Source organism: Carassius auratus, chromosome 1 (assembly GCF_003368295.1).
Source record: "Carassius auratus strain Wakin chromosome 1, ASM336829v1, whole genome shotgun sequence".
Classification (NCBI taxonomy): domain Eukaryota; kingdom Metazoa; phylum Chordata; class Actinopteri; order Cypriniformes; family Cyprinidae; genus Carassius; species Carassius auratus.
Window position 1 is genome coordinate 19754986 of NC_039243.1, and position 23089 is coordinate 19778074.

The 23089-nt window shown below is 36.2% G+C and overlaps 1 protein-coding gene across 3 annotated transcripts in view; it reads left to right on the top strand.

Moving 5' to 3' along the window:
• The first annotated feature begins 609 nt into the window (after positions 1 to 609).
• Positions 610 to 23089, top strand: part of LOC113100298 (FERM, ARHGEF and pleckstrin domain-containing protein 1-like) — an 83622-nt gene continuing 61142 nt past the window's right edge. The window contains exons 1-2 of one of the 3 annotated variants that reach the window (XM_026265191.1): positions 610 to 1048; positions 11578 to 11766. In XM_026265191.1, the coding sequence (XP_026120976.1) occupies positions 839 to 1048; positions 11578 to 11766 (399 nt within the window). In that variant the 5' untranslated portion in view covers positions 610 to 838. The remainder of the gene's footprint in view (positions 1049 to 11577; positions 11767 to 23089) is intronic. The other 2 variants (XM_026265207.1, XM_026265122.1) reach the window with 2 other exon arrangements.

Below are 23089 nucleotides of genomic sequence, written 5' to 3' on the forward strand. Positions count from 1 at the left end.
TTGCTAACACAACATGCGTTTAGAGACCATATTGTGTTCCATTCAGTTTATTCCTTAAAATTGTCTTTGTCTTGAAACGTTTTAAATTCACCTTCAGAAACCCTGGAAATCAATATCAATGAGACATAAATTACATTTTTACTTGATGACAGTGTTTAAATGTGTTCTGTTCGAAAAAAACGTGCACAAGATTCTAAATGAACTACTAGCTCTCTTAAAACACCTTATAATGTTATAGTAATCAAATCAGGCCTGAGCTAGATCAAGCTTTAATCTATGCCAATCAAACTAGCACTAATAATTTGCTTAATAAATGTCTAATTAATTATTTATTTTTGCATTCACTTAGTAATAAAAAGATTCAACCGTAAGCTATTAATCGCAGCTTGGTGGCGCAGTTGCTCATCACATGTCTTTATAAGATTGGATAAATACACTGAAAGAGGACCCTGGAAGATTTTATTTGAATGTCATGTCCTACAGTCATTGGGATGTATAAATGTACTGGTTTTATCATGGTAAATCGATCCTTTATACGTTATTTTATCCAGTGGCCTCATTTGCAAATATTGGCCAAGCCTTGCAAAACGTACGGCAGTACAAAGGAACATAATGGTGTCAGATGGTAATAATGTGGCACACTCCAAAGCTCTTCCAAGAACACATGATGCCCTGAAACATGGTATATTTTTGTACTTTGGTCGAAGAGATTCCAGGAGGCTGCTTCAAGATTTGTTGAGCCGGTGAAGTTTGAATCCACCGCCAGGTGTCGCTGCTCTCATCAGCTTTTATGAGGCTGTAGTGCGGGTGCTGGAGGCTGGAGGCGGTGTTTTATTGTATGAAATCAGTTTGGGATTCGTCCGTCGGCGTCGTTCAGTCATGGCGTCCGGGAAGACGGTGGATTGAAGCGCTCCCCGCGAATAACCACCGACAAAACCGACTCATCGCGACTTTAACCGCTGCATCGCGCTTTGTTTTCGCGAGATATCATTTAACAACACCGTTGCGGAGCTACCCAGTCACAAGGAGTTTTAATTCAGCAGTAAAGGTAAGATTCTGGGTTGTTTTATTGGCTCGCGCAATAAACCGGCAGCGAATGAGAGTTACTATTAATCGCGCGATCGCTAGACACGCTGATCAATTGTAGGGGTTTCCATGGTTACGTGATTAAATCTCTCGAGCCGCCGCTGCTGCCACGCGTCATTTCCCATGTTTCCACTCCTCACATCTAAACATCCAAACGTACAATAACGCTTTTCTGTACAACTCCTCTGTACTTTTACATTTAACACAAATACTGTGGTAAAAGCACGTTTTGTTGGATCCTGCAGAAGTGGCGCGAGAGCAGCATGTTACAGTGATGGGGGTTTATTTAAATGGCACCCCAAGGTACTTCGAAGAATGCTTTGGCTTATGTCCAAAAACATAGTAAACCTTGTTGTAATTGTGGCACCTTAGTAATACAGTGGTTTTTAATGCTTATTTTCTTGAAAATACCTTACACTACCATGGTATTTTACTATGGTGTTACCACAGGACAGTTGTGTAAGGGTCACATTGCGTTTCCTTCAGCCTGCTTTTAACTAATGCAATGCAGCATATTGATGTATTTATCAGGTCCCAGAACTAGATGAAGCACCAACATTGACCTTTTTTCTTAATTGCATTAATTTTCACGTGATGCTGTATTTACAGTGGGTGTGCAGGACATTATGGACTTTCCCTGTCACATGAATTCTTGATTCGGCTAACACACACACACACACACACACACACACACAGTCAATGCAGCTTAACCTACTAACATCTGAACCTCAGGGATTACTCGACTAACCTACATCCGCTGGCCCACTGTAAGCACAGATTTCCACTCTTTTAGCAGACTGACCACGGTAATCACCATTTCTGCTAAAATATCCTGACAAAATATCCTGTTTTTGCTTCATATTTTCCATCTTCAGATTTGTAAACCGTGTTTAATGCCGTAATTAAATTAAAGACATTTATTATTTATAAAAATTACCGTCTCCTCCAAAATTAGTAAAAAGCCTTCAGAATATTTGACATGTTAAGAATCTCCATCAGTGAACTTGATAACTAAACCCAATGACTTAAACGTGATGGTACTTCCGGTGTTTTGATTGTTTTTTAGTATGTTTCCCAGAGTATTTTGGGGGATTCGGTTAGTCAAACATTTTAATACGTTTTTTTCTCATTTGAGGAATAACTCTGAAGTCTGTACTTAGTATTTAATACTTCTATTTAGCGTGCTGATCACAGCACTAATTTACAGTATTGATTGTGCTTGCAAACACTAGAATTTAGACATTATGATGAGTGTTGTAATTTTTGGGTTTAATGTTTACAAAGCAAGTCATGTCCTGTAAGTATGCTTTGTTGCGTTTCCTTCCCATCAACCTCTGGGCCTGCGGTGTTGATCCATGCGTTCAGGTGTGTACTTTGAGTCTGTCTCGCTCTGGGATCACAGAGGAAACCGGTTTCATGCCGTGCGTGCGCCTCAAGGAACTCTGGGAACTTTCAGGCAAACAAGTTGAAATGTAGGTTAACTAGCCAAGGTGTGGGTGTGTGTGTGTGTGTGTGGGGGGGGGGGTGTTTGAATAAGATGGAAAAAGAAAGATGTTTGCATGAGAGAGTTTAAATAAAGTAACACTTTGGGAAGGCATAAAACTGCCCCGTTTTACCATGCATGTCCTTTGAAATGAGCCTCTCTTGGCTTCTCATTGACTAGTGATTTTGCTCCAGAAGTACTTCCTGTTTCTTCTCTCAGATGAGTTGTTTATCTTTGCGTGACCTTCCCTCATTGTTCACAGGCTTCCTACTTTGTGAAACATTCCAGTTTGTGGCCTGTATGTATTAGGGCTTATTTGTTCCATCATATTTATTTCCCTGCATTTTTACAGTGTTAGAACTAATCGCACACAATACTGTTGAACTTATGACAAATCAGAGGTTTCAGATCATCAGAGTTCAGAGTCATTGCTGTTTCACTGGATTTTTGTTGTGCAGATGTTAGGGCTATCACAATTAAGAATTTTGCCAGACGATTAATTGTCTTAAAATAGTCACGGTTATTGTGTTATTGTCTGTTTTAGGGCTTTGGCGATTGAAGATTATGCCAATTATCACGATTAATTGTCTATTTTTTTAATGCCTTTCATTATATAATTGTGATTAATTTAAGGGTTCAGTAAATAATTATAATGTTATCTTTGAATCTTTTTTGAGTTATTATTTTGCAGTGTAAGATTATAGAGTATTCCAAATGTGAAGAATCGGCCAATACTGATCCAACACCTGCACTATTTTTACATTTTTTCTACACCACTACAGAATATCAATACTGTGTTTGTGGAACTAGTGGTCACTCTTTTTTTTTTTTTTTACCCTTTGTTAAACGCAATTCACTAAATACTTCCTCATTACAGAGAAAAACTACATTTGAATAGAAATTAAATTAAACTAGCTGACTGTATAATTTAGCAGCAAAAACAATATCCTGAAAATAAAACCTCTGTCCAATGTGCACCAGTTTATTCATGTTTCACTATATTTGTATTCTTACAAAATAGATTCATGAAAATAAATAATTTTCAACCGCATTTGAATTTGTGACGGGCCGCGGGTTGAGAACCACTGCTTTAAGCACTGAATGAATGAATGACAGGTTCGTTGGTAACGTCGCACAAGGCACATAAGAGGGTGACCTCTAGTGTAGAAGATCTGTAATTGGATTAATGTAATCTTATGTTCAATGTCTGCAGAAATAAATATGGAAAAAAATAGATTCATGGCCTTTGAGAATCGATTTTGAATCGACCACATTTTAAAAACGATTTATTGAAAAATCAATTTTTTTTACCCAGCTCTAGTAAACTACAACAGATTTCCACTGCTCAGGGAGTAGGGAGCAATGAACACTTTGTAGGGATCATGTCAATCAGAACACCTTAACACTGTAATTCTTACAGTGAAGACTATGCCGTTTTATTTTACATTTCATTATTAATTTCTGAAGTAGGCTGTAAACTGCTTGAGACTTGCATAAAATAAACATTAAAACACTGTTTGTTTCATTTGTATCTTTTTATTCTACTGTATTTGTCCTTTTGCCTTTTTGTTACGGACAGTTTAATTATTTTCAATAATTCTGAGGACTTTTTGTTTGTTGGTTCGTAATTCTGCTTGGTCTCTACATGTCATTGCAACCTTATTTACAGGAAATACATATGCGATCTTTGATCTTTAAATAAATCACTCATATAAAGTTTTGGTCATATGGCCCTCTCATAATCGTGATTACAATATTGACCAAAATAATCGGGAGTACGATTTTTGCCATAACCGAGCAGCCCCATGTTAATAAATACATATTCAGTCATATAAATAATATATTTTATGACATGACATCCATATGCTACTTTACAAAAAATATATAATGTAATGTGTAGGCTAGTTGATAGATTACACTAACAGGCTGTTTTTTGCCTTGTCCTGGAGTTGGTTCACACTCTGGCTATAAAACGAAGTAAATAATTAAATAAATTAGCACAATAATTTCATATATCGGCGATCTCACCGGCTGACGATGATAGGGCGATATGACTAGAGCATGTATCAACACTAATCCACATATCAACATCTTAGCAACAATATCTCAGAATACCTTATCAACTCCACGGCAACAGCTTAAAACCCACTCTGAATGTCTTAGGAACCACATATTAACATACCAGGACACTCCGAATGATTTAGCATCCACATAGCAACATATTAAAGAAGTTTAACTTGTGTCTTATAACCTAGCATGTTTTCCATTCCTCTGTCTGCTTCACATCTTCGTCGATGCAAAAGAACATTCTGTGTGACCAGCACCTAGCGATATGTTCATAGATGCACCTTCACAGGGTCCGCATCCTTCTTTCCTCTTAACAGTGATCATTATCATATTGCTAACGGGTCTAATTGTAACGTTTGTTGATATATTTTATTCAAAATAATTCCTTGTTTTTAGCACAATCATTGTTGGGTAAACATACCCTCAGATTCCTTTGCAACCTTTGAGCGACATTTGTAATACGAGTAATTTTTTCTTGGTATGTAACCCTGGACCACAGAACCAGTCTTAAGTCGCTGGGGTATTTAAAAGGGGGGGGGGGTGAAATGATATTTCATGCATACTGAGTTTTTTACACTGTTAAAGAGTTGGATTCCCATGCTAAACATGGACAAAGTTTCAAAAATTAAGTTGTACGTTTGAAGGAGTATTTTTGTTCCAAAAATACTCCTTCCGGTTTGTCACAAGTTTCAGAAAGTTTTTTTTAGAGTATGGCTCTGTGTGACGTTAGATGGAGCGGAATTTCCTTATATGGGTCCTGAGGGCACGTCTGCCGGAAGAGCGCGCGCTCCCGTATAGCAGAGCACTGAGAGCAGAGACATTCACTGATCAGAGCGAGAGACCGAAATGTCACAAAAGAAGTGTGTTTTTGGTTGCCATTGTAAGACAACCCTGCACAGATTACCAAAAAAAATAAAAATAAAAGCATTAAGGGACCAGTGGATGGAGTTTATTTTTACAGAGCATCAACGGAGTTGTGCAAGTGTTTGTGTTTGTTCCCTGCATTTCCAAGATGCTTGTTTTACAAACAAGGCCCAGTTTGACGCCGGATTTGCACATCGTTTATTTCTTAAGGATAATGCAGTCCCAGCGAAAAAGGGTCACGATCGTGTGTTGGAACCGCAGGTGGTGAGTAAAACTGCTTCAAATATCTCTGTGTTGTTAACTTAGCTATCGGCGCGTAAGCACATCAACACATCACATACCATATAGAGACGTCCTGCTGTAGTCGCTGCTGCTGCTCTCGTTCAGTTTCAGCCTCTGGATCTGATTCTGGATTATAAATATACGCTGAATCTGACTGTTAGCCATGGTTTGTTTTGGATGATGTTTTTTTTCTTCACGGTAATGTCACAGCTTCCAGCTCTCAACGCAAAAGCTTACGCGCGCTCGTGATTCTTAAAAGACTAAAGACTTTTTGGAGTTATGAAGGATGCAGTACTACTCTATAGGTGCTCAAGATTAACAGAATATTGAGTGAAAATGAGCATTTCACCCCCCCCCTTTAAGCAATAGCCAAAAAAACATTGATAGATTTGATAGAAAAAACAAATGATCGATTTTTCCTTTTATGCCAAAAAATCATTAACGTTTCATGATGATATTTCGTAAATCTCCTACCTTAAATATATCAAAACTTAATTTTTGATTAGTAATATGCATTGCTAAGAATTAATTTGGAATTCATTTAAAGGTGATTTTCGCAATATTTAGATTTTTTTTTTTTTTTGCACCCTCAGATTCCAGATTTTCAAATAGTTGTATCTCGGCCAAATATTGTCCGATCCTAATAAACCATACATCAATGGAAAGCATATTTATTCAGCTTTCAGGTGACAATTCACGTCCAGGGTCATGTGTTGTTTCACTGCTTGCACAGCTCTGTGCATCTGAAATGAGATTAGATGCTGATCTGATCTATGTGCGGTTATGGGAATGTGATCCTTTGACTTTATGTTTGTCAGATCTCCTTTGGGGAAGATTTCTGAGTTCTAAGTAAACACAAATGAAGCTCCTCTGAGATGATATTAGCAGAAGCTGGAGTGTGAGAAAGTCTTGTTTAATCTTCCTGCAAAAGAAGGTTGGTCAACCTGTTGAACCAGTAACCAGTGGAGCTTTTGAAATGCAGGTTTCAAACCATGAACCAGATCAGTGCAGGGTTAAAATGTCAGCTTTACCCAACAACGGTGAGGTTTATTTGCTTTTTCCTTTGATTTCTGCATATGGCCTGTTAAAAACGACTGAACTAAAGAGAGCATTAGGAAGATTAAAGATGATTAATGTGCATTTGTCATCATGTTTCTGTAAGTGGGTTTTACTGGCTCTTGTTTGAATGGAAATCCAGTTCTTTAGAAGTCTGCCGTTTGTATTTGCATTGTTCTTGTTAACTGGCCTTTGTGTAATTAACAGATACAGTGAGGGTTTGATAATAGAGCTGCAGACGTTCATTGGTCAATGCATAAATTAGACTCTGAAGACTCTGTCCTGAACAAGTGGGTTTTGGGTGGGTAATGAAACTGCCAGCCGAAAGGAATTAAAGGTCCCAGAGGAGCTGCTTCTCAATTACTCATTCAGTTTAAATGTGTGTAGCCAGTAACTTCAGCCCGGGACAGGAAAGAATGGGCCTCTTTATTGCAGTGTTTGTGCTTGTGAACCGGCCCCTGAAGACTTCATGGGAGCCTGTTGGACTTTCTCTGTCCCGTTCACTCTCTTCTCCGTTTTTTTTTTTTTTGTCTATTAATCTTGTTCTGTTTCTTTCTTTTTAAGCCTCTTTTGCATTTGTCAGTCATTATTACCAATACCTGGTTAGAAGTTTTACAGAAACCGATATATTTGCGAATGCCGATAAATTTGTCGCTTTTTTTGAAGAGAATTATTTGACAGCTGCTAACTATCCCTGTTTGGTTGAATTTCTGATATGTTTATTTAGCCAAATCAAGCGATATTTGTTTTGAGATGTAACACTTGGTAACACTACTGCATTACAGATTAACAAAACTGTTAGTGAACAATTTATCATTTTGGAAAGGCAATTAAATCTGCTAAAATCTGACCGTTTTAATTGACCAATAACTATGACCTCTTGACTGCTTAACAGAATTGGTTTAATTAAAAAAAAAAATCTGAAAGACTTGTCATTGGATTTTATATATATATATGTGTATATATATATATGTATATGTATGTGTATAAATGTATATGTATGCATATATATATGTGTGTGTGTGTGTGTGTGTGTGTGTGTATAATACTACGCTTTCTACTAAAACATACTAAGGGTTCCTGGATACATGAATATTCATCACGTTGTCTGCATTCGCTCAAACCGATTGGCTGACATCAAAACAGGGATGATAATAGGTGTGTACAGTGAACATCTTGCGTTCCCTTGAACAAAGCTTTGTAAACGTCTGCTAAGCTCTATTGATTAGCTCTAACTCCATTAACATCTCATCTACTGGATCTACTGTTATCATAATGCCACAGGATAGACTCCCCAAACTCAACAGGATCAGTAATGGGTGGTCTTTGGGATGGGGTGGTTAGTGAAGGTTGAGTTGGAGGGGTTTTCCAATGGTGTAGATGCAGAAAACCCCTCATGCTTTTTAACCTGCTGAGACTCGTCTCTCTATCACACATCTTGCCGGGTGAGGAATGTGATTCTTTGGGAATCAGATGAGAGCTCAGCGTCTGGATCTAAGAGGATAATTTAAGAGGATCTTTGAATGTAATCTAAGATTCAATCAGTGCTGGAATGTGTTTGTTTATCATTGCTCTTGTTTAGTGTTCTTCAAGTAATTGAATCACTGAGTATTAGTAAGTTCAGGCAGTCTTTGTCATTTTTTTTTATAGGGGCTTAGTTACACTGCAAAATAAATAAATAAATAAACAAATAAAATGGTAATGTAAATATGAAAATGATTATTGGAGCATATTTGATTCGGTTTCAGTTTTTCTACTTAATTCTATGTTTTGTACGGTTTTGTATGGTTTCTTTGTAATTAATATTATGAGTAAATACAACTATTTTTAGTGTGTTTGTTTTGTAACAGACTTGTTTTTTTATTTATTTTATTGCACTGCGTTTCATTTTACTGCTTTGCATTATTTTATTTTACTTTATTGCATTGCATTGCATTTTGCTTTGCTACAAAGAGTACTGTAGTCTATCTACTTCAATATTTCAATTTCATTTCAATATAACGTGCGGTTTCTTTGTAATTATTTGTGAAATGTTCTTGCAAGTAAATGCTATATCATTTTTTTTCTATGTGTCTGGTATTTCATTTGTAGGTTCTGTGTGCAGAATGAAATCACAGTCCGTTACTTTGTGCTGCAAGTGTTGTTTTCACATCATGTTTGTTTCCTGTATGTACATCCTTGTGACAGTGTTTGTGTTGAGTAAATACCGCGAAACACCTCTGTACATATTTGTAATGATTTAGGTTCCTATTGAAGAATTACAAATTTTCTCTCCTTGGAAACCACTTTAAACCGTCATAGAAGGTTTTCAGTGCTACAAGCAGATAATTGATCTCTCTTTCATATAAATGCACCCTTTTTTACGTTTGATTATCTAGTGAATTGTGTGTGTGTGTGTGTTTCCTCAGATATCAACAGGTTCAGTGGTGAAGTTTGGCCCATTTTCCATCTGTGCTTCCCATAGTAACTTCATTCCATGCAGCTACATGTGTTTTAATCGTTTGTTTGAGGGTTTTTTTCATTGGTCAATATCTAGAGACCAGGCTGGTAAATACATGATATTTATCACCCAAGCATAAGGCTTGTCACACTGAATAAACAGTGGTATTGTTTTTGTACAGTAGTTCAATAAACAAGATGGTTATATCAAGTAACTGACATTTTAGACACAATATAGCCAGCTGCTTGCTTGCTTTGTGATTTTGCCAATAAAAACAGAGAAGTTAAAAGGAGTGAAAACGGACAGGCGGAGTGTTCTAGACTGGGGGCATGAACATGAACCACTATTTTAATTGCTGATTAATCTGTTGTTTGTTTGTTCAGTTAATCAATTCATATTTAAAAAAAAAAAAAATAAATAAATAAAAAAAAACATTTTCAGTTATTTGTTATCAACTGTATAATTTTATATAAAAAACTTTTTTTAAATAAATAAATAAATAAAAAAAATATATATATATATATTTATTTAAAAAAATGTTTTTATATAAAATTAGAAAAAAAATTTTTTATATAAAATTTATATATATATTAGTGGTCGACTGATAAAATTGCCAAGGCCGATATATCTGCCGATACTTCGCATTTTTCAAATATTGGCATAGGCCGATAGGTTTTTTGATGTGTTCGAGGACTTTTATTTTTGACTGCGCTGAGAACGGCAGCAGTGCCTGAACACACAGTGCTCACATTCTCCCTCTTGCTTGCTGTCGTCATTAACAGTTCTGTCTAATAATCAGATAGAATGATATAAACAAAGCAATTAATGTATATAAAAAGTATTATGATGATTGCTTTTTTTAATGTTAGTAATAGAAAGGCAAACATGATAAAACTTTCTCGTTTGCCATCAGAATTAAGCAAATAAGCATTTATATAATTTAAAAAAATCTTTAAATGACTAAAGAACATTTAATTTCTCAATCCTTGCAAACTTCTTCGAATCCAGCTGTGAGTTCTTGTGAAGTGTGTATGTGTATTCAGCATGTTCTGTAAAGAGCACTCCGGGCCGGTTCCTACTAGAGAAGGCAGAACTCTGCTTGCTCCAAATAGAAGTGGGACTTATTTTGTGCTGTTTACTTTACAGACGACTATAATTCCGAAGCGTTCTGTATAATTTAGATCCTTCAAACATTCAAGACATTATGCATTTTTCCTTCCCTGACTGCATCTTAAAAGGCTCTGAATATTTTGGAGGATGTCTGTAAGACTGTTTAGATGTAAGTGGGCAAATCAGCATTTCATTAAGTCTCACTTCCTTAGAAAGATGGGTTAGTATGTGCACAGCTCCAGTAGTAAAAGGTGTTTTTTAGTATCTTAGTTGAAGGAATTTTGACATCTTTAATGAATTTGTCAGTTTCATAATGTGCTTTAAAAGTAAAAGGCTAAAATGTTTTTTTTTTTTTTTTTTTTTCAACCACGCAAGCTTATAATCCAGTCATCATTTTCGAGGTACAGTGTGCGATCTGGTTCTTTAGGGTTAGAAATCCCTGGATTTAATGCCTGTAAACCCTTCCTAATGATTTATGGCTACAATTGCATTCTAAAGGGAAGAAATAAATTTTTCATTAGTGCATCCTTCATATTTAGTGAAAATATAAACGTAAGAAGCTGTTAAAATATGTTGTGAAATTTATACAACATTATACAATTGCACTGCATTAAATTGAATTGCATGCACTTTGTGACATTGAATTACATCCAATTGAATTGCATTACATTTTATTTCTTTACACTGAGCTAAATTTTGTTGCATTGCTTTGAATTTCATGTATTTTATGTTATTATTACATTGCATTTGGACAGAGTTTAATTTCTCAGAGCTTTTCTTTTTTTAGCTAGGTTGAACGAGGTTGAAAAAACGTTGTTTTTTTTTTAAGTGTCATAACTAACAGTTGTGTTTATTGGGATATTTAGCAGTCAGGTGGAACACGAGTTAAAATCAAGACGTGTGTGAGAAACTGCTATAGCTGCACAAGATGTTGACTGCAGGAATCATAAATCACTGTGTGCTCCTTGGCATTTTCCAGGGCAGCGTGTGACGTTGAAATTCCAGCTGCAAAAAAGGAAAACTATGTTTGCGATTTAGTGCGATCACTAGACCAGCTTAATAGAAAAGTACTGTAGTTATACCATGGTATGGAGTCAGCCACAATGTGTTTAGGGGTGAATTATTCAATTTCAAGTGTTTGCAAAATATTTGGCCCTCATATAAACATTTAAATGTTTTTTGTTGTTAGGTGGGTTTGAGCAGTATGGTGGAGCCAGAGGAGCGGCCCTCGGTGGCAGGACAGAGGCTGGGGGCCCCCGAGAGCATGGGCATCAGCACGCTGGAGCCCGGCCAGCGGCCTCCCACCATGCCCCCCGGCCGACAGGTCGCCGTCCGGGTCCATATGTTGGATGGCACTCAGGAAGTCTTTGAGGTCTCGGTAAGTCACTGTTTGCTTTCTAATGTTTATTTAATTTTATTTTATTGCATTGAAAAGCTTTTCATTTCATTGCATTTTGATGCATTTAATTGCATTGCATTTTTTAAATGTATTGCATTTCATTACATTGCATTGTATTTAGTTTTATTGGATTTGATTCCATTTCATCTGCGTTATTAATTTCATTTTATTTGCATTAGCAGTGGACACTGTAATTAAGGTCATGTAGCAACAGTGTTGTATACTATTGTTTGAATTTGCAAATCATTGCGTAATGCATACTAATTTATATTATTTTTTGCAAAAAATTTTTTTTACTAATTTTACATTTCGAACATAGCTCAGGTTTAATTATGTGGAAAAACCCTGCGTTTCATAAGTGTTTTGATCTTGCTGTGTAGCTCAGCAGGCCAGCAAGTGCATACTAAAGCGTCTGCTGCTTTCCACCTCAAGTTTAGTCTCTTTTGTGTTCACTTGCCCTCCTGTTTCGTCACTTAAGCTCCCTGGGGAATGCTAAAGATATTGAAAAGCTCGGTCTTTTTCACTAATGAGAAAATGCCGTCATTGATCGCCACCAAGGGAGCCATAAGCTCCTCAGACATGTTGGGTAAGTGAAAAAGAAGAAATTCCTCAGAATCCTGGTTTGCATCTACCAGGTAAATATAACCCGAGCTGTAGGAAAAGCAGTGGCAAATGGACGAGATCTCATTCTGTTACCTGACTCTTTGTTTCTTTGCTTTGTGAAATGTATATGGGCAGTTGGAGGCACACCCTGCTCTCCATGGTGCCCTGAGGGCCGTTTGTTGACAGTCAGACTCCTGTCGGTGTTTTAATATCAAGATAAGGCCTATAAAAGTGCTGAGCTCCTGTTCTGTGGATGTTGGCTTTGAGAAACGCCTCGAGGTGGGCCTGTAAACACTGTCAGTCTCGCTTAAATTGATTTTTGGTTTCCTGAGGCGATCCACAATCAGTCTATCCAGACGTGACACATGAGTTGTGGAGAAACGGATCACCCATGGTTTCATTTCATTTGTTTTCAGTGGGCAGTGCTTTTACAGTTCTTCTGGATTTGTTTGGTTTACTTGGCTTAATGTTTTTAGCTGGTTGTTCAAATCAGTCGATTGCTTAAGTCATTTTTAAGGATTGCAGATTGTAGCCTGTAATTCAGTCAGCATTTTTTTATATTATATTAAGGAAATTAAATAGTGATAGACTAATATAATGATCATTTTAAGATTTGCATCAGTCATTAACAGTGACGGCTCGTGGGTTTTAAAATAGAGGAGGCACATTAATTGTATTGATCCTGCCGATTATTATTATTTGCTTAACCACTTTAAAATGGCTTTTTGGTTGCTTTTAGTCAGACAACTTAAAGAAAACGACACGCATACAGCAAAATTATATAATTTAACAAATAAAACACATAGACATGAACTGAAATGAATTGTGAATTTTATTAACATTTAAATTGTCATCCTTCCTTTTTCACCTCAAACTTTTGGGGAAGCTGTGGCTCCACTGTAGGGCTGGGCAATATGTTAAAAATATCTCATCGATAATCGCCTTTAAATATACCATGATATCCCATAATATCGTCTACCTAAGCCCCACCTCCACCACGCCCTGCCCCCGCTGAGACAATATTGCCGACATGCACCATAAACACACATCATGTTCAGTTTGGCCTTAATTATTGTCTCAAAGTTTGGTTTTACTTTTCTTAGTTTGTGCTTAAACTAACAGAAACCATTAGCTTTGCAGATATTTTGGTGTTGCTAATAATTTCCCCTCTGTTTTTATCAAATTTGTGGTTGGAAAGAATTTCGTTTTGTCATCATGGTGAAGTCGGACATTCTGGCGGTGATTGTAATAATGATAAATGCATGTTGATGTCATAATGTCTTGATATGATAATATCATCATATCGCCCAGCCCTACTCCTCTGCCTCCCCGACGGGCCGCCACTGGTCAGTAAACCTCTCGATAAGCATTAGGGCCTTTCGCACCGCTTTATTTCCAGAACTAAATGTACAGTACTAAAGTACTGGGAAGATTTTGCGTAAACTATTTCCCAGTATAATTTAAAGGGTTGCATTCACAACGACTGTGTGTACTAGGACGTGACGTGTCGACAGCGATGTCATTTGTACGCTGTGTTCAACAACGTTAACAAAGAAGAACAACGTTAAAAACAGGAGGATGGAGGACGCTGTGATCGGAGCTTTGTTTTTGTTGTGTCTCGTGGGTTTCACAATAATGGACATGGAATGTCGATGTTTATGTAAAGCGATTGAAAGAACGGAAAGGAGGGTTACGAATCTCCAGTAACAACCGGAAGTGCTACATTTGCTGCAAGTGTCTGCACTTCAGCGTCCGTATATTTATCGCTGTTCATCATAATTGCAGAATAAGTTGACACAATGTTTACAGTAATCATGTTTTTGAACACGTTTGGCCAGTCAGTTTCTACTTTCGTCACGGTTAGTACCAGTTGCGCTGGTTAGACCCTGCTCCGGAGTAGGAGCTAATTTGGTTCTTGAAAAAGGCAGTCCGGTACTAAAATCGCACCCAGATCATGCGGTGCAAAAATGCCCAAAATTGGGTAGTTCCACAATTAGTTCTGGTACTGTGAAAAGGTTCATGCGGTGCGAAAGGCCCTTGTAATAGCTCTGTGAATAGTGAATGGAATTCCGTTTTTCATGTGGTGTGCAAAAAAATCACATGCACACGAAGGTGGTAGCCGAGCCATTCCTAGAGACCTAGGATGGGTTTTACATCCTAGTAATCATCCAGAACACCTTAGCAACCAGTAACATGCTAAAGACCTCACTGATCCTCTAAGACATCATTAATGCCCTAGCAACTACATAGCAACCACTCACAAAAGTTTTTCTTCATAAATTGCAGAATTATAGTTCAATGAAATGTGAATATAATGTGAATGTTCCTGCCGTCCTGCTCAATAGATACAGATATCTAAACCGTCAGCCGTTGAAAAGCCTATTAGGGTGGGCTGTGTTCATAGCCAGTCCGAGGGAAGAATGCGTCTCTCCTGGACCAGCTGCTTTCCTACTGAGCCATTGAAAAGCCACTGAGCTCTCCTCCAGATCTCTAAAGTGAATCTGACAGCATCACCTGCTGCAGCGCAGATCCTCTTTGGGGAAGAATTCATAATAAAGTGGATAAAAATTTGATAAAACACTTTAGCTGTCCCCCAAAGGCCAGAGGTATAGAATCATAAATATGTATAATAAGCTTGTGGCTTTGTGGAATCGGGTTTCGTATTTCACGAACAGTGAGATTTATTTTTTTTTTATTTTTATTTTTTTATTAAAATATTAATTCAACCATTCAATCAGTGATCAAAACTGGAGGTCGACTGATATTGAATATTTTTTTTAAATAATGATAACTAGGTTGAACCACACCTGGCGATAACTGATTATTCAAATGGTTTTTAAAATGGATACTGAATGAAAACATAAACCTCTAAAAGAACAAAAAAGATTAAATAATAATAACAGTTCGGACCCATGTAAATTACTGTACAGAATGGATTTTTGTCTACAACTGATTGTTCCAGAAGTTGGTTATTCCAGCAACCTTTTTGTTATTTTATGTATCAGTTACGTTTATAGTTTTTGTAATTTACTGATCAGATTTTCCATATGCCCTTTTTTATATTTTTAATTGAGTTAACAATTATAACTCTTTGTTAGTCATACATAAATGAAACTAGTCAAATAAAATGAGATTTATGTAATGGTATTAACAAAATCTATTTGTTTTAAATGAACAATAAACTGGTTTATGCATTTAGGATCAATAAACCCAGTTTGTTTCAATCTCATTCAACTAATTGAATCTTACTTGCTTCACAGCTAGTCAAATTTTAACAATGTTCATTTTCAAAATTACGTGGCACAATTTTTCCTTTATTACATTGATTTTGAAAATATGATTATTTAAAATCAAATGATTGCAAATATTGAAACTATGCCATGTTTGATTTTTTTGATTGTAAATGACTCTGACTCTTAATTAACATTAATTATACTGTGGGTGATGCCATTTTGATGAAAGTATACAAAAGCAAGCATTTGTTTTATCTGGAATAACTTGCATTAATGAATGAATTACAAGACCAACATTGATTTTATGTTGACTGTGTGTAGATTTGGTATTTCTGTTGTCCCTCTGTTGTTGTTTTTATGATAGTGCAGTGCGTATTTGACATCTTTGGGGATCAATAGTGGTTTTGTTTAGGGATGCACGATATTGGATTTTGGCCGATATTCGATATGCCGATATTTTCAAAATAATTTTGGCCGATACCGATACCGATATATATAAAAATATTTGCCTGATATATTTAAACTTTAATTTTACTTTAAGAGATTTTACTTTTTAAGAGAAATCCATGTATCTCTTCTGTACTGATTCTACCATAAATGTATTATTTTACAAATGTAGACAGACATTCACACCTGAAAAACAGGTCAATTATTTCACTTGGAGAATATCGGTTTGGCTCATCAGCAGAAATATTCATATCGGCCGATACCGATGATGGTCATTTTAAGCTTTTATCGGCCGATACCGATGTTGTGCCGATATTATCGTGCATCCCTAGTTTTGTTATTGAATGATTAAATTTGTTATTGAGGTGAAGCGCTTCTCTTATCTACTCGTGTCAGTCTAATGACGTACAACATGCAGTTTAAGCTTCTGCATTCATTTAGATAAGATGGCCTGATGGTTTTGATGTTTGATCGGTGTTGTGAGGATGTTGGCTGCATGAATTTCTTTACTCTCAATGACATGAGCATGCTGGGATTGCAAAGGGTGATTTCCTGTGGGGACCCAGAGCTTCTGCTGTGTGATTGTATTCTTATCTTGAGTAGATATGCTAGTGCTAACTGGTCTGGATTAATCTTTGTGATCTGTATAACCTCTAAGTGTATTTAAGGCATTTACTAACTTAACAGTTTATTTGCCATTAAAGGGAAATTACTGAACCTAAACATAGGAGCCTAATAAAAAAAAAAAAAAAAAAAAAAACCTTTAAAACAAATAAAGTCTCTCAGATGGAGATTTTTGAAGTCTTAGACGCACACACACAAATTCTCTCATCTGTACTGATGACAAAACTATGGTTATTCTTCAAATGAAATAATTATTAAATAAGAAATAAACCTTGACAAAAGAGCCAAACCGAAGTGACGCTTCAGTGCTTCTGAAAGGACGTTAGCTCTTAAATTTCAAATTGAAATGCAGTGAAGTAAATCCTCAGCTACGCTCGGTGGAGGTAAATAATGTTGGCGCTACAACATGTTCAGATAGCGCAACAGTCTGGATATGTAAATAGCCAAGAACTAATTTGGGACACACATTGTGAGGCTGTGTCCGTTTTGTATGGCGGCTGCATTTCCTCTAACGGCTCATCATGTTGGATCCTCACAATAAGTCTACACTGGGAATCTTCATGCAAAACTGATGCTTATATAGGAGAAGCAAACTCCTTTACTTTATTGGATCACTGCTTGGAATGTTAGCGATACTCAATGAAACTACACATAACCCATGTGCAACTAATGAACAACCAAAACAGAGCAGGTTAACTTTAAACTAACTCAAAACTAGCTGTTCAAGCAGACTGAATGTGTTCGTATCTGAATCAACTTGCTGTAAAAGCTGCAGTTTCGTTGCACATCCTCATTAAGCCAGTTTCAACAACAAGCAGCTGCCGTACTCTGGACGTGTTATTGCCAACAAACACAAAAATAGAGAATTAAATGAGAGCTATTCCACAACCGGATGGCTTAAAATATTATAAATCCAGAATACTTATAAATAATTATCTATGAAAATAGCTGATAGCATGCATGATCAAGGCACTTTTTTGTGCTTTAATCTCTGCTGTTTTTGGCATTTTATATATCTTGTTCAGCGATACTCAATAAACATACTATATTTATTTTCAAAGTCTTACAAAATTCTATAAAATTTGAAAGGATTGTGAAAGAGATAAAAATAAAATGATAATGTAATGTTGTATGAGTGAAAAATGATGACCGCGTGAATTCTTTGATCTGTATGTGAACTTGGAAACAGGAACTGAGCCAAGACTATTGGGATTTCCTTATTGAGATCCCATCAGACAGGATATCCTGAATGCTGGAGCAGGGCACTATGATGATGACAAAGCTTGGCGTCAGTGAGATATTTTATATATCTAAGATATTTCTTTGCGCTGCTGAAACACTGATTGAGCCACTACAAGAGACAGTATACGGATTGTAAAATTGTACTCTTTCTTTTAACTTACCTTCAGATGTTTAGTCATGACTCTTGTATCTTTTGTGCTAAAACTGGTATTAATGTGGATGAGATGATTAGTTAACATGCGCCTCGCACTACATCCATCTTTCAGTCCATATTGACCAGTGCAGAAAAGGCATTTATTGTTTGAATACTGCAATACAATGGACATACTTTGAAATCTGAGACTTTATTTAATATTAAAAGATGGACACATGGATATTTGTGTGTGTGTACTGACACTCAATTGATTCAGTATAGCCAGGATGTGTTCCTGTCCAGCAGGATGTGACGGTCACCGTGACCGTGTAACATCAGGTGTACTTTGCCCGTGTGAATAATTCAGACGTGAGATGCTACTACAGTGGTATTCTGTGTCAGTGGACTCATGTCAACATCACCCTACCACACACACAGATGATCGGGTAGCACTGCTGACAGATGCCATTGAGCCGCTGAGGGAGTTTCCAAATGGACAGCTAGAAATCAAGCATCACCTTCACCCTGTATTTACACAATAAATTTATTTTAACATTTGATGGGGCATTTTAGTAATCTAATGTGAGCAAACACTAAATTATGTATTTTTTTAGATGAATATGCACAGATCAGACAGATATTTTGGCAGCTCCATGTGTGCTAATGCAATAATGAATAAACTAATAATTAAACAAATTATATAAGACAATTAAGCAGGAGTTATACCATGTAATGAAATAGATAAACCACGTACAGCTAATTAAGAAAAACTTTTTTTGGGCCAATTTGAGATCTGCATTAAGTAATAATGTTGCTGGCTAATGGTATCAGTTCAAAAATGTATAAATTCATCCTTGATGAATAAAAGAAAAAAAAAAACTTATCTGTTCACTATAAAATCAACAACAAACAAACAATTTTACCATCTTTTCAAGTGAAACAGGATATTGGCCTGAGAAAATTGGCGTAATGGGATTTATTTATTTTTTTCATCCATTGAAATGCATTTTTATTCCATATTGGTTTTGTTGATATTTTTTTTAAAGAAAATCTGAATTTAATTAAATACTTTAGCATATAAATGTGCATTGTAGTTTTGCATCCCAGTGTATGTAGTGGGCTACAATTGTTATTTTATATTATTGACTAGCTACACTCCAACTATACCAAAAACAAATAAATCAATTATATTTTATATTTTGGTCAATATACAATTTTCACTCAGAATCTTATTAGTTCAATTCGTAATTACAAAGAAACCACAAGTAGCACATTAAATTAAACGTTACATTTTGAACTAGAAAAACTGGAATAGTATTTTATTCTAAAATGTTCTCCTATAAGTTTATTTATGACTTCAAAAAGAATAAAAATGGTTTACAATGCATTGTCTAAAACCATGACTGAGCCTGCTTATTTTGTACATGGATAAGCAGCGCGTCACATTCCTTCTTGCCTCTGTCAATGGACTTTAGTGGGAGGACTATTCGCTAGCCATGAATTAGCCTGCTTAGCCCCCCGCTGTGACTCCCTCAGGAGGGAGCAGACCATGTTTGGTGTCGCCTGCGTCGAGCCTGCAGGGAAATGGATGAGGGACATGACCAAATGCCGTGTGTGACATGGCCACCACCTCCTCTTAAATCCTCTTCTGAAGATCTCTGGAAATAGCTCCTCAAGTGTAGGGCCGCTAGTGTCGGTTAAGCCGCTAGCTGTGACAGGGCAGATGGATAACCTCTGATCTGTTTTTCACAGGTTCATCCTTCATTCCTACCCTTAGCCAGCATTTTGAATGATATATCTACCAGAACGAGTGCTGTATAGTTGAATCTCTCATTAAAAGTTAGAAACTCATCATAGAAGTTCAACCTCTTGTGGAAATAAGTAAATAAGATGATGTGTCACATGATCCTTCAGAAATCTGTTATGTAGATTTGTTGCTTAAGAAACATTTCTGAATATTGTCGGTGTTGAAAACAATTGTGCTGCTTCATATTTTTTGTGGATACTCTGCATGTATGTCTCTGAATAGAGAGCTCAGAACAGAGGATTTATTAGAAATTGTGTAGCATTGTAAATGTTACTTTCCGTTTTGATCAATTTAATAAGTCCTAGGTGAATAAAATATTATTGTTAATCGTAATTAGTATAATATTAATATTAGTTTCTTAATATACTACTGAAAGAAACATACTACTGACTATTTAAATATAAACTTTCTATGAAATATACAGTCAAACCAAAATTTATTCAGACACCTTCAACATTACACACTTTATCATAGTTTATTCACTATAGTTTATAAAATGATAATAAAATATCTCAAGAACTCAGAGTTAAACTGTCTCAGAACAAATTAATCTCGATAATGTCAGATAATACTTAAGCAAAACATGGTCAGGTCAAAGTGTCTGAATAATTTTTGATCCCAAATTTGTATCAGTTTTACTAGTATTCCAGTGTATGAAGATTTTTTGGGTAGAATGTCACGGTTTACTGTATTTTGCTATCATCACTTACATAAATTAACTATAGTGTACTGCACCCACTAGTAAAAAAATATATATATATATATATATATATATATATCTGGTGTCTGAATATTGTTTGGTTTGACTGTAAAGAAGTCAAAAGTGAAAAGCAAAACATAAAAAAAAGATTGAGCAGTGTGCTACTCACTACAATCATTGTTAGACTACTGTTGTGTAAAGATAGCATATGAGTCAAATCTTTTCAAATCATTTTTTTTGTTGGGTAAAATATTGAGTGAAGTAGATATTTCTTCTCATTCATTGTCACACTGGAAATGGGTGGTCATTGTCAATCATTGCATTGAAAAGCGTTTCAGGATGTTCTAATAATAATAATAATAATAATAATAATAATAATAATAATAATAATAATAATAATAATAATATTTATTTCTAACGCGCTTTTCTTAGACTCAAAGCGCTACAGTATAAGGAGAACATCAATTAAAAAAATTCTGTACAAAAATAAATTACAATCACATTAAATTACAATAAACAGCTCTAAAAAGATGTGTCTTTAGAGAATTCTTAAAACAATGTCATGTTGGAGAGTCTCTCATTTCCGGTGGTAGAGCATTCCATAGACGTGGTGCTGAAACTGAGAATGCTCGGCCGCCCACAGACTTTAATTTATATCGAGGCTGCTGGAGAATGCATGACCTGGAAGAGTGCAAGGTTGCGAGCTGGCACATGAGCAGTGACTAAACTGCAGAGATAAGCAGGAACCGTCCCATGAATAGCTTTATATGTTAAGATCAGTGTTTTGAATTCAATATGTGCTTGTATCGGCAGCCAATGTAAATCAGAGAGTACTGGAGAAATATGTTGCCGAGTGTCAATAACTGGGCGGCTGAGTTTTGTATATATTGTAATTTTTTTAATATTTGGGAGACCAAGATAAAGTGCATCGCAGTAATCAAGCCACGATTTAATAAAGGCATGTATAAGCCTTTCTGCATCAGGCAATGATAGATATGGTCGCAGTCTAGCGATATTTCTAATTTGGAAAAATGCAATCTTTGATACCTTTTTAATATGTGCATCGAACATAAGTTCAGATTCAAAAATAATGCCAAGATTACACACTTAAAGAGACTGAGACACCAAGTGCTTGACAGTAGTAATGCTGAAATATTAAGTTTGAGTAAAGATGTTGATGTACCAACAAAAAGAAGTTCTGTTTTTTCTTTGTTAATCTTAAGAAAATTCTCATGCATCCAGGCTTTTATCGCATCAAAGCAGGTGCTAAGGTCTGTAACCGCAAGATTAGGATCAGGGTGCATGCTGATATAGATCTGCGTATCATCAGCATAACAATGAAAACCTAAACCAAACTTACGAATAATGTCACCCAGAGGCAACATATAGATGCTAAATAAGATGGGACCAAGCACAGATCCCTGTGGGACACCTTGCTGGACTAGAGTTGGTAAAGATTTGTTTCCCCCCAAGGACACAAACTGGGACGATTTGTAAGATAAAATATAAACCATTTAAGAGCAGTACCAAAGACTCCTAGATATACAGACAGTCTTTCAAGAAGGACAGCGTATGATATAGTATCAAAAGCAGTTCTGATTGTATACAGCAAAATCTGCCTAATGTTTTTAATAAAAATAGAAGATGTTTATATTATGTATATAGTAAAGAAATGTTGGTTTTATTGACTTGTCATTTGTCGCATTTATCCAGAAGAGAGATGAGTAATGAATTGGATGAGTGCTGGTGTGTTTGAGCTAACCGCTAAGCCACATGTTTGTTTAGAAACTATGAAATGCTTGCCCTAAAGTAGATTTTGCCTCCCGTGGATCATCGTAATAACTAGGTAACGCTATTTTGGCCCACATTCCCAGCTTAACTGCAATGTCTTCCCTTTTCCACTGACAAAAGCTGAGCGATTCCAAACCCTGCTACCTCATTATGCTAAAGCTAGCATAATGCATGTGGCTAATGATGGAAAAGCTGGTTTTTGGGTGGATCTTTGATGAATAATGCAGCAGAGCGCTGTCATGAATGCTCTAATCATCTCTGGAAGCGAAGGGAAGCCTGAGGCCTCAGCTGCCGCCGGCTAATCCTCTCAACATCCCACAATCCCATCTGTTTCCTGCGCCTCCGACCCCCTGCTATTCCAGCTAACGGGATCACGGCAGAACGGGCCAGTGTTGATATTGGATGGAATGTGCTGTGCTTAAATCGCACTCATGTATTTATGAATCCTCATGAAGGGTCGGGGTTGTTTTAGTGACTTGAATAAAAAGTGCTTGTGTTCTGTTATGAATTGTTTTAATTTGGGCATAAAATCAGGATTGCGTAGCAACAGATGATTTAATGGATGAAGATATATTTTTACATAAACGATTATGCTTTCCAAATGGTGCAGTCTTTCACAGATTGTTACTAGCATAAAACGAAATCCCATCTGCATTTGTTTTTATATCGTCACAAAATGTAAACCAAAAATGCAAATGTAAATGCACAGCTCTCTATATAAA